Genomic DNA, 13,579 nt, shown 5'->3' on the forward strand with positions numbered 1-13,579 from the left:
TGAGGTCACTGGAGTGCATTGTGATAGACAGTGCCTCGCTGTGCGTGGCTCGGAGGCATGTCCATTGTGCGGATTACAGCCAAACTGAAAGAATTAGACAGCTCAGAGCATTCTATCATTTCATTTGAAAATAATGGTCAAAGTCATGGGCAGCAACCATTACAACTCTCATGAAAGAACAGCAGCATTCAATAATTCCATCACTTCAGACAGGGTAGTTTGGCTCTTCTCTACCTAATACTATGAAACCAGGACATTCTATAACAGCTTCTTGTGACAGTCGCAGAAGCAAGACTCCTTCTTCTACAGTAGAAAAATCCTATCTACACAGCATTGTATGCAGCTCTTTGCTTCCAACTGACTAAATCATTGAGAGAAACACAAGGAAAGAAAAGAAGTCACAGAAACTCAACACTCTTAAGAATATAAATATAGAGCCACTCCAGATCATCCATTTTCTTCAAGTCAATTTACTGTTTAAAAACCTTAAAATGAGTTTCAAAACAAAACGTCTATAATCTTTTCTCTAATAATGGCACGAACAAAACATTTTCAAATAAATCTAATCTGTCGTCAATGGTTTTGAATGAGCCTTCTAAGTTGTTTCTGAAATAGCAATATTTAAGTAGAATATTTTGATTGATAGAGGCTTATTTTTAACTTTTGCTTCTTTCAGAAGCAGATTAATGGTAACATAAAAAAATATGTTGAGATTTAAAAGCAGGTGGAAAAACTCACACTTCTGATTAAAAAGGAGAACTGTTTCTAATCCTGTGCTTTCCACTCTGCCTGAGTATCTTCTATACATAGGGGGGACAAAAACATCCTGTCACTTCTAAAGCATTTAGAGACCACAAAAAAAAAAAAAAGTTGCAACTTACCATTAAAATTTACAGCCCTAATATAACCAAGTAGCTCCTTCCCATCAATGGTGCTCATCCGTGGGCAAAGGCCAATGTATCCAGGACACAGATCTTTGTGCATATTGTGCAGAGCATAAGCCATGGAATACACCGCATCGATTACAAATTGGACCTTCCCTTCCTGTTCATAAGATGAATCCCGAGCAATTCGCTCTAGCCCTGCAAAATAAAAGGAAAACCATCACTTGACATTGACAGATTTCAATAAAAGATGGCATTAGCACAAACATTTCAATTGTCTGAGGTACTTAGTATATTTAACGAAATACAAACTATTAGATTTTACTTCTTATTAATTCCACATTATTGAGTTTTGTTTGTTTTGTTTTGTTTCAGTGCTGGGGATCAAATCCAGGGACCTGCACATGCTAAACAAGCACTCTACCATGGAGTTGTATCCCCAGCCTCCCAGCCAGGTGGTTTGTTTTCTTTTATTGGTTTTGGTGCCAGGGATTGAACCCAATGGCCCTTAACCACTGAACCAAATCCCCAGTACTTTTTATTTTGAGACAGGGTCTCCCTAAGTTGCTAAGGCTGACTTTGAAGTTTGCAGTCCACCTGCCTCAGTCTCCTAACCCACTGGGATTATATATAGGTGGGCACCACTGCACCCAGCATCACATTCAGGTTTTTAAATTGGGTATTGAATTTGTTTCTTTAGAAAGAGCAGAAATTATTGCATTAGCAACAAAAAGATAAAATATAAGAGAAGTATAGTTTCATTATCTGTATTTCCACCTTATTAAATTCCATTATGTCATACATTGTAGTAATTATATAACATTTTGATAGTGACTAGATCTTTTAAGTAAAAGGTAGAGAATGTCATTCTTTTCATCTCTCTGAGCTCCAAGAGCATCATTTGATTAGCGGCTGAAACTAAGTTCTGGGGGGGGAAGGGCTGGGGTTGTAGCTCAGCATTTGCTTCACGCATGTGAGGCACTGGGTTCAATCCTCAGCACCACATAAAAATAAGTAAACAAAATAAAAATATTGTGTCCAACCATAACTAATTTTTTTTTTAAAAAAGTAAGTTCTTCCCCCTTCAGATCTGTTCTTGTTTTGAATATGCTGTATTTGGGAGCTTTTTATAACTATTATATGACAATGTATTGTTAAGTGACTCCAGTTATCTTTAAAAGAATCATTCAATTTATTTTCTCTTTGATCTCAATTTTCTATTTAAATTTTCTATTAAAAAGATGTAGATCTCTCAAAATGAATGTCAAAGTAATTGTGCCTACGTTTAGGCAAATTTAGGGCTGAGAATTGTCATTGGATAATACTTTTAGGCTGGTCTGGAAGCAGAGATTTTTTTTTTAAATGGAAGATAAATTACAGCTCAACTATGGTTCAATGTTCTTATTTTGAAGATGAGGAAACTAAGACACATGGAGATTATACTTATAGTTCTATGGGTTACATAAAAATTCGTGAAACATCCCCAGGTATCAGACTGAAAACATAATATTCTCCCCTTCCCTAGGGGAAAAAACATTAGTGGGTGAGAAGAATTGGGGGGCATTCAAGAAAGAATTACAATAAGACCTAAAGGGTTCTTTAAGAGAACAAAAACAGAGCTTCTTCCACATCCTTCCCAAAACTTATGCATCAGTAACATTTGGAGAAAGAAAAATCAACTTTCCCATGGATGTTAGTTCCTAATCTATAATAAATCCAACAAATATTTGTCATTTTAATAATGCAAAGATCTGCTAAATTTAGAGTTGAATTCAAATGGCTGTTTTATATTTGGTATTTATATTCTCATAAAACCAGTTACTTTCTTTAGTTATTCATTTTTATTCATCCAGCCAATCATTGGTATACCCCCCCACCACACCCATGATGCCCCATCTCAATCAATCATCTTTGACACTCTGTTCCTTTCAGTGCTGCTGACTGTGTTCTAGTCTCCACAGTCCATCATGATACTCTTCCCCTTTAACATGGATTTTCTGATTTTTCTCATGTCTCAACTACCCATTCTGCAAGGCTATTTCTAACCTTAGAATCTATTCATTTTCAACACTGTCAACTATTCCTATTTCTATGTCCTAGAAATATAAATTGGAATCCAAAATGTTGTTATGAGTCCAAAACAATAGAATCAATTTATGGTAATCAATTTAATTCATTTTGGAAATTAGTTCTTTGGAAGATTAGTTTTCTATGCCTTTCTTAGCACCTAATTGCCAGGCTCACATTTTCAATCACCTATCATATGTCTAGGTAGTCTGATTCTAAGTCACACTCAATGTCCAAACTCAGGCAATCATTGTAGGGAACTGCATTATTATTTCCCTGAAACTTCCTATTGAGACTTTTGTAAGTTTGGAGACAAAGATGATCAGTTCACACAAAAAGAATCTTCAAAGTTTCAAAAGGCATGTTCTCTCCTTCAGTTTGCCCTAGTTGCATAATCTGAGCTCACATCCATGCAGAAATAGGAATGCTGTTCTGACCCTTTCACCCCTTTCAGCTCTTGCCTAAAATTTCTCTCTCACAATTTTAACCTTAAAATAGACTATTCATAAGTAAATATTTAAGAATAGTTACAGACACTAAATAGATCCAGCTATTTTTAATAGACACTTATCAAGTTACCAACTGTTCTGGTAAATTTCAGGACTGAGCAGTTTCTCAGGACATGGCACTGAAACCTAAACAGACCTGAAAAAGCCAGGATGGTTACTTATAAAAAAAAATTATAAGTACTTGTAAGGTGGATCCCTGAGTCTAGATGGATATCCCTGGGTGTCATTGACATTGCATCACTGAACCCAATGACTAAAAAGGAAGACAGTGAAGCCCAGAGCATTTGTTCCCATGCTCAGTCATCTACATACAGATTCCTGAGTACCACCACCCTAGATTGGACACATCAGAACTTCCTGACTTGGGCATGAGGAGAATCTGTCATTTCAAACACTGCCCCAGACTAGTCTGAATCCCCAGATTCATCTAAAGATAAACTGGTATCACATATGAATCCATAGCTTTTGGAAACCACTATCCTTCAATAGCCTATACTTTAAAATATCAATATAGATTTACTGTTTAGATATTACTTTTATGGTATTAGAGTATCAAGATGAAAATAATTCTTTCATGGTTGTGCAACTAGAAGAAAACCTCATCAAACCCCTCCCCACTTTTAGAAAAAGACCATGCAGCTGTCCCTCAGTTTCTCTGGGAAATTGGTTCCAGGACCCCAGCAGATACATTGTTCAGGGATGCCCAAGAACCTCTTATAAAATGGTGTAGTATTTATAAATACCCATCCTTTATATCATCTGTAGATTATTTGTGATATCTAATACAATATAAATGCTAAATGAACAGATATACTACAGTATTTAGGGGATAAAGACAAGAAAATCTAACCTGTATATTTTCTATATAGATGCATTTAAAAAAAATATTTTTGGGGATGGGGATGTGGCTCAAGCGGTAGTGCGCTCGCCTGGCATGTGCAGGGCGCTGGGTTTGATCCTCAGCACCACATAAATGTAAAATAAAAATGTTGTTTCCACCAAAAACTAAAAAATAAATATTAAAAAATTCTCTCTCTCTCTCTTTAAAAAAATATATTTTTGATCCATGATTAATTCAATCTCCAGATGTAAAACATGTAGATAAGAAAGGTAATAGTATAATTCCCAGTATCTATATATTTCAAAACTTCTATCATGTCCTTAGACACACATGGAGGCCTGGAGCTGGTTTCAAATAGATGCTAGAAAGATATGAATGATCTATAAATTAAAAAAACTCTAAGGAAAGGAATAGAAAATGAAGAGATGGGTCAGTGGAGAACATAGGGAAAAGCTTAAGCACAAGGAGCAAAAAAAAAAAAAAACCAAAAAACTGTGCAGGGACTTTTTTAAACAGAGATGTCTAACATTCCAGGTTAAAGCTAATTATATCACTGCTCTGTCAATCTCTCCACTATACACACACACACACACACACACACACTCTCCTCCTTTGTAAATATTGCTGTTTAATCTAATTTTTCTTTCTTCTGTTGGCTTTAAAGAAAAGGGAGGGTGAAGGATGTCTATGTTTCCATTTCTAAAGAGTGAAGTATGGACAACAAGCACAGAACTAGCAGAAAACACCTGAGTCAAACTGTTTCAAAGGAAGCAGTGACCGTGAGAACATGAAGGAATTTGGAAATTTCACAACATCCATGGGACACACATCAGAACTAGACAAATACAAATATTTTATATTTTTAAATTTTCTGTATCCCCAAAATGTCCTGGATTTAATATATTATAATTTTATTTTAATGCTATTATAATTTGTCGATCTATAAAGATATTCCTTATCATTTAATAATGAAGATAAATTTATATACAACACTTTCCTGATTAATTGTAATAAAGCAACCTCAACATAATAGACATAATGCTCTTCTTCAGCTCTTCTTTTAAAAAAAAAAGGTTCAACTTCATATATAATGGATTTATATGCATTCTTAAATTCCACACCACTTTATTAAAGGAAATTATTTAATTTTCCCTATTCAAACCATTTATTTTCTTGGCTAGTTATAAAATCCAACTTGTTTGAGTGAAGATTTACTATTATATCCAAATTGTGCAGTTCCTAAAGTAAAAATTCAGAAGTCTGTCTAGTGACTGGTATCACATATGAATCCATAGACACCATGAATCATTTTATATAAGCCAATGTAAGCACATGGTCACAAATGGAAATGAGGTAGGACAGAAGACAGGACAGGTAGGAAGCAGGAATTCGGGGCAACACTAGAGTGGCCACAATTTAAATTCTAGATTTAAAGTCCACTTTTGTATGGACTTAAAGTCTCGATTTAAAAGTCACTTTCACATACCTTGGCCAGAAAAAACACCATTAAATCATTTATTAGATCTTATCCACAGGTGCACTAATATATCAAAGAAGAAAAGAAACCACAGCCCAGTAATGGTCGACATGTCCAGTTACCTATGAAAGGAGAACTAAAAATACCCTTAGGTGATTTTACACATGTAAGTGTGGCTAACAGGCAGCTGATTCATTCCTCTCCAAAGCCTGTACTCCTCTTGCCTCTCAGATGTGTGCACTTCTTTCTTTCACTTAGTAAATTTAATCTGCACCTCACTTTGACCCATCCTTAAGTTCCTTTCTGCAAGGACATCAAGGACCCTCACTGAGTTGAGGTTCACCACCATTTTGGGAGAACTCCTCAGGTGTGATAAAGACTGAAAGAGACTTTTTAAATTAAAATAGAAATAGTATACTTCTCTTCAGATTCATCTAAAGATAAGGTATTTGTCTGTTCACTAAACATGAGTCTCATGAAAATACTTAAGATTTTACTGCAGCTAGAGGTGGATCTTCACTTCCTATATCTGATTCCCTTATTCATCCAAAAGAGGAGTTTAGGAAGCTGACAGGAACTTATCAACTTAATTTGCTGTAAACTTTCATTATGCCATAGTTTTTAAAGTTAGCATTAATGTATTGCTATAAAGTGCTAAATTTTGTCAAAGGCTGTAGGTCAGCCATCCATTGAAAACATCACTGATTGTAAAGTTGTGGTGTGTTTTAGTGTATAGCTTAAAATTAACAACATATAGCAAAGCATTTGCACCATGGGAGATGGAGTCAGCCTCATAAATTTTACAGCAAGATTGCTTGATGCTTACATTAATGAAATCTCAAACTTCTCACTCTACCTCATGTTCCCAGAAAACATGGGAAATTCTTATTGGTCCAAGAAATACCACATGTACTTCAGTTTAGGTTTTCACATGCCACGGTGCATCTTCTTGGCTTTTGTTAGGTCTATATAAAATCAAACCAGCTCAAGATTGCAAAGCTTTGTATACAGTAAAATGTGAGTGCCTAAGAAGAGCTCAACAGGAATTTTAAACACTTTGATGCACACATTATTGTTGCAGAGCTCTGCTTTCTAAGAATTTCCCATTTCTTGGGCTGGTATTCAGTTTTCTAAACTGAAATGTCAGATGGCTGTTTTCATTTTCCTGAAATTAATCATACAAAATTTCCAATATTAATGTGGTAATGGTCTAATAAACAGCAGTCAATTCAGGGCTGCAAGAGGAGGAGGAGGAGGAGGAGAAACAGTCTTGTCAGTTGCTTAATTCACATGAAATCAAGCATCCAGTTGATTGCATTTTTTATTACTGACTCTGCTTGGGGTAGAAATAATCTCAGACTCTAAGTTGCAATTGTAGGTTAGAAAATTTTTTTTCTTAACTTCTGACTTTTTCTTGAGTATGGAGCAATTGTTTTAAGCAATTACATCATTTTCTTGGAGTTGCTGTGGGGACAATGGTAAGTGGAAGAAGAGAATTTGTGAACTTTACATGAATAAATACATTAATATGTAGGACTGGATTTAAAAGCCATTCTGAATTCTGCAAGAGTTCCATGACTAACTAGTGATAACCAAGAATAAGGCTTTCATGCTTCATCTGTGCTTTCCCAATACTGCATATACATGTTGTAATTGCACAGCACAGTGACACCTAAATCAGTGAGAGTCTTGCCAAAAAACTGTACTGTGAACTAAAGAGTAATTGCCATCAAGTAAGCAAACATAGCTCATTTTTTGCTGAATGCAATCTGATTTGAGTTCAAAGATATAATAAATGGAGCTTGGGGAAGGAACTTGAGCAGCATGCTCAATTACACAGGAATGTCTCCTGAGCACTAGGGTACCCACATAAATATGTACCCCACACACTGCAGGGGCATGAAATCATGGACCCTGGGATAAAGAAGAAAGATGAATTGATGGAAGCAGCTGGCCCTGACAGAGGACTGAACTGACAGTAGACCAGTTGGGGTCCAGTTGGGCCCCCACTGGACAACTTGAAACATGTGTAGCACCAGACACATTCCTGAACCTCACTCTACCCGGTTTCACCTGGGAACATAGCCTACCCAGGCCTCCATGATGGGGCTCTCCCTCTCTCAGCCTTTTCCACTGGTGCCAACCACCTATCTGTGCCACCATAAGGTTATTAACTATAGCATGAGGTCTCCAAACCACACGACCTCAATCAGCTGTCCACTCTGTCACTCTCCACACTAGTTCAGATGCTTCCTTCCCAGCTTCCAAGTCTCAAGTCACCAATTTTGTTTTTCAGTTTAACAACTTAGATTAGATTATGGAGTGTCTCTAAATGCTAGGCACAAATATTGAAATCACTTGAAACAAGAGCCATCGTCAACACCTAAGATTATTGCTGAGAATGAACTACACAGTGAATTGAAGTAAGCATAAGCTGAAGGTAGAGATGCAAATCAGGCAGACCACATAAACAATGGAAATAGGATGAGATAGCAGAAATTAAAAGTGCAGGAGTAAGAGAAAACATATTTCAGATATACATGTTTGTTAATATTTAAAGAGTGTACTAGCACAAGTAGCAAAAGTATAAAAGTATAAAAAATGTAAGCTTTTACAGAAATGCTAATAAAAATTAACAAATGACAATATTGGCTTGAAATGTACTGAAATACACTGCAAAAAACTTTTGAGCAATTTTCCAAACTACAAAAAAAATTCATCTTGCTTGTGAATTTTGGCCATGCATTTGAGATAAAATCGGCATAAAAGGGCTGAAATTCACAAGCAAGATGATTGGGTATTTATGATGAAAGACAAAGATAATAAAGTTTATAAATTCATACTTACAAAATGATAATAGGGTATTTTAGCCTTGGAGGTATGTGTGTTTATGTCTCTATAGGATTTCTCTATGAAAATAACATGTTCAAAGGAGAATTCCACACCTACAGTTTTGCTTTTTGGATTCTATGTAGGCTTTGTCAAGGACCTGTAGAGACAGGTGTTTTGGGCTAATGAATTCATTTGAGCCTCTGCCTTACCTATTTACAAAGGGCAGAGGAAATTGGAAGGTAAGGGTCCTTTGCTGAAAATCACCTGCCCTCTACCTTCTTCTGTAATTTAAATGCAGTAGCAAGAACTGAAGGCTCTCAACTGCTTGAGGACACATCAGGAAACACTTGTAAATCAACCACTGAAGAGCTCTAGATCAGCTCACAATAACTTCTCTCCTTTGTGCTGGCAGGAAGTGGAAAGTACTTTAGGCAGGTGCCAGGTGTCCCCTTCAGGTGTTAAAATATCCATGAAATGCCCTAGGGTTTCTAAAACACTGAGAAACCTAAAGTGAGTGGCAAATAAGATTAAGAGCTTATCTTCAGGCAAAACAACCAGTTTAAAAGAAAGACTTTACAGGAGAGCAAGTTATTTCACAGATAGATCTCTAAGTCCCTAAAGAAAGAAAAGGCTGTTTGATTAAATCCTGTCATCTGCATTTTTCTACATAATCATCTTAGATCGTGCACATAAGAGACAAAGTATGATTCAAACAATGAATAACACTATTGCTGATGGTGAAGTTTCTCTCTTTAAAGTATATTAAAGACATCCCTCTTGAGTTAGTCAGTTTTGAATCACTGTGACCAAAATACCTGACAAGGACAACTTAGAGGAGGGAAAGTTTATTTGGGGCTCAGGGTTTCAGTAGTCTCAGTCCATAAACAGCACATGCCATTGCTCGGGACTAAGGTGAGGCAGCCCATCATGCCACAAGGGCATGGCAGAGGAAAGCTCGGGTGACGGAAAGAGAGCAGGAAGGGGCAACAGTAAAGATAAGCCCCCCAGGGCATGCCCTCAGTAACCCACCTCCTCAGGCCATGCTCCATCCGCCTACAGCTACCATCCAGTTAGTCCATTCAAACTAGGATGGACACATGAGATTTCAGCTCTCACAGTAATCATTTCACCTCTGAACATTCCTACATTAACACAGGAGCTTTTGAGGGTCAGCTCATATCTGTATCATAACACCCTTCTACAGATGAATTCAAATTTTCCTATTAGAATTTCCTGTCAGATGAGACTTGAAATGTTTCCCTATCCAATATGTTACAGTCACTATAGACCCTATGGCTTGGCTTAGGATTTGCCTTTCAAAAATAAATTTCTTTTTTTTCCCTAATTATAAAAGTAACACATGGTTTGACTAGAAAATAAACTTTTATAAAAAAGAAAGTAAAGAACATGCATTAGCTCCCATCTTAGCCACCATATGCACATCACTCTGGTGCCTTTCTACGTTTCTTTCTCTGCCTCTTTAAACATTGTGATATGCTCTTTTTTAAATGTTGTATTCACTTCGCTGATGGTAAGAACTTACCTATATTTTCCTGTAGGAAAACTATAATTTTTAATATTGTCTTTAATCTTTAAGATGCTCATATAACATTTAGTTATTTAATGGACTTAGATCTTTTCATTTAATTCTTTCTTGATTCTCAATGTGATATTTGGGGCAGGGAAGAGGTCCCAAATATTTTTCCAAATAATAAGCTAATTATCCCACTACTATTTGTTGAATGTATACTTTGTCCCATTAATGTATGTAAAGTCACTTTTAATACATATCAAATTCTTATAAATTCTGGGATATATATCTGGAGTCCCTGCTCTACCCATTTTTCTCTTGGTATGTCAATACTGTGATTTTATGATGTTAGATCACATCATTGGTTCATTGGTTCTATCATACTCTTATTTTAAAATATTTCTTGACTAGTCTTACTACTTCAAGAAATTGTATCTTTCATTAGGATTGTATCCATTTATAAAATTAATTGTAGGAGATTTGACAAACTTACAGTATTGAATTCCCATTTGAGAACATGAATTATCTGCTGAATGTATTCAAATCTTGGAATCCTCAGTAACAATATATCACCCACATTATTTCTTTTTAAGTTATTGCCTTGATATTTCATATTTTGTAGCTCTACAAAAGAAGAATATTTGATTTGATTTGTAATTGGTTATTCTTGGCATAATTCATAAATTTTGATTCACTTTTAATTATCAAAACTTTATTCTCCTCTTCTTTAAATTCCATGCCTCCTGGAAGGCACAGATTAGGTCGTGTTTCTTCTATATGACAAAGGAAAAATGCAAAAGAGTAAGGGTTGCAGAATGAGACTGATCAAGATTTTAGACCCTGCTTCGGAATCTTATATTCTTCACTCATAAAATGAGAATTTCTACCATTTTTGTGTGTGATGGTTGTGAGAATTAAATGAGATAATATAGGATATCCAGGCCATTATGTAGTAAATAGTAACCATTATAAAGTGTTATATTTAACTTCTATAATGTGCAACATTTTTCCAACCACACAAATGTAAAAAATTGCAACAGAAAGTGAAACCAGGTATTCAGATTTGTATATTCTTCAATAAAGATGAAAAAAAGGTAATTTAGTTTAGTGGTTAGGAACACCCACACTGTATCCCATCTTCCTGGGTTCAGATCTTAGTTTCACCATTTACTAGTTATGGGACTTTGAGTAACTTGCTATGTTTCAGTTTGCTTAACTGTAAAATGGGGATAATAGTGGTATCTCCTCCATAGGGTGGCTGTCATAATTAACTGAGTCAAAGTATATGACAGTCTAAAGAAGATGTGGAAAGCCACAGGCACTATATAAGAGGATGCCATTTTTCTTATAATCATCTTACTATCATCACTCATTAAGCTTTGTGATATACTAAGTACCGAGTGGGATACAATAGTAAACAAAAACTGACCTGTCCCTTGGGTCATAGAGTGACACCAGGGCTAAGATCTGGAGGATAAATGGGAGTGAATTAAGTAAGCAAGGTACATAGAAAGAGTACAAAAGCAGGTGACAGCAATGGCAAAAGCCCAGTAATGGGGACCAGAAAAGCACAAAGGGTCAAAACAAGGCCAAGGAGGCTGAGACTGAGGCAGCAGGCTCTCTCAGAGGAGGGCCAAGAGGAGGCCAGACAGAGCCCTGCCAGCTACACAGAGTCAATTTATCTTCTTCCTAAGAACAATGGAAGCCATAGAAAGGTGGCATAAGCTGATTCCCTATTCAGAAATAGCACTAGGTCTGGAGACCAGGTAAGAAGGAGGAAAGCATAGATGGGAAGGTCATTCGGGAGGTAATTTCATAGGTTGGACAGGAGTGTCCAGTGGCATGGGCTCAGGTGGTGATGAAGAAGGAGAAATATGAAAGCACTTGAGACTATTAGAAGATAAAATTAACAGGATTTGGATATAGGAGATGAAGCAAAGAGTGGTGCTAAAAGTGACTTCTAGGTTCCTGGTTTCTATATTTGCATCAGTCCTGATGCTGTTCAGTGAGCTGGGCAAAGCTGTCTACCCCAGAAACATGGTGTCCCAGTAAGAACTTCACACTGGCCTAATGGGCAATCAACACAGTGTGTCTCTTCCTATTGAGACAGGACAAAGAACTTCTACTAGCCTTCTCTTCCTAAAACTCTGGGTGCTCTCTTGACACTATGAGACTACTCTGTCTGACTTGCAGCATTTGTATGTTCAGATTTAAGGATCCAACATTGGGTTGTCCTTAGTCAATTATTAACAAACTTCTTGGATGTAGGGTATGGTGCAGGAACTGGGGAAGAAGGTGGCATAGGAGTTGTTTCCATGACAGACATGGTTCCATGGCTGACTTCAGGGTGGGGAGGCAGCTCAGTGATACAGCACTTGCCTACCATGCATGAGGCCCTGAGTCCAATCCCCAATGACACACATACACACACACACACACACACACACACACACAGAGAGAGAGAGAGAGAGAGAGAGAGAGAGAGAGAAACAAAACAAAACTGACTTCAATCATCTCATTTTCACATTCCTAGTATCATTCTCTTACTAAATATGATAGTCTGCCTTTAAGATAAATATAGGAAAATACAACTCTTCTCCTCTCCACTCTAATTCTACCTTCCGACTCCTCTACACTGTTGTTTGTTTTCAAATGTTGTCAACAATGAAGGAATATCACTGCAGAAGACATGTTACCAGAACCTAGAACCGGTAATTCATAAAATAGGAATGCCCGTGAAAAATGACTTAGAAAACCATCCCCGTCTGCTTTCTCTATACTTTGTGACATACTCTATGAGTGTTTCTTGAAATAATTGTATAATACATTTTCAAAATTAAGTGAAATCAAGCACATCACAAATAGTAACAGGAAGCAAAGTTTCTTAAAACCTTTATTTCAGTAATGAGATAGGTGTTCTGTGTTGTCATACACCATAAATTATTAACCTAGAAAGTAGTTTTAAAACATTTGAAACTCACTAACTTGTTTTAATTCTCTTATTTTACAAATGCTGAAACTTGGACCAAGAGACCAAGTGAGTTTCCCAGTTCCAGCAGATCATGGCAGAGCCAGGAAAGGATGCCCGAGTTACTTAATACCATGACTTTCCCTTTATGACATGGTGCTTCTTTTTGGCCACACTTTCTTTCGTGTTTTAATTACATTCCATCAATGATAAGCAAAATTCAAAGGAGTCTCTAAATGAGATTTCCCATGAGGAATTAAAAACCTTGAAGGAATAAGTGAATTATGGAGAGATGAATAACAGGAAGGTATAAGTTGTATGAAAATTGTCTCAATCCAATGGGAAACTGTATCAGGGAAAACCAACTGCAGAGAATCATGGTTTTTTGTTTTTTTTGTTTTTGTTTTTTTTTGGTTGACATGGCAAAAATCAAAGAATTTTGTAATAAATACTTAAATTTTAAAAGAACA

The 13,579-nt window shown here is 36.4% G+C and overlaps 1 protein-coding gene across 3 annotated transcripts in view; it reads right to left on the bottom strand.

Moving 5' to 3' along the window:
- Positions 1–13,579, bottom strand: part of Grm8 (glutamate metabotropic receptor 8) — a 770,925-nt gene that overhangs the window by 286,511 nt on the left and 470,835 nt on the right. For all 3 annotated transcript variants that reach the window (XM_015488298.2, XM_048786066.1, XM_048786065.1), the window contains exon 7: positions 882–1,082. In XM_015488298.2, coding sequence (XP_015343784.1) covers positions 882–1,082 — 201 coding nt within the window. The remainder of the gene's footprint in view (positions 1–881; positions 1,083–13,579) is intronic.

This window comes from Marmota marmota, unplaced genomic scaffold, assembly GCF_001458135.2.
Source record: "Marmota marmota marmota unplaced genomic scaffold, marMar, whole genome shotgun sequence".
NCBI classification, from domain to species: domain Eukaryota; kingdom Metazoa; phylum Chordata; class Mammalia; order Rodentia; family Sciuridae; genus Marmota; species Marmota marmota.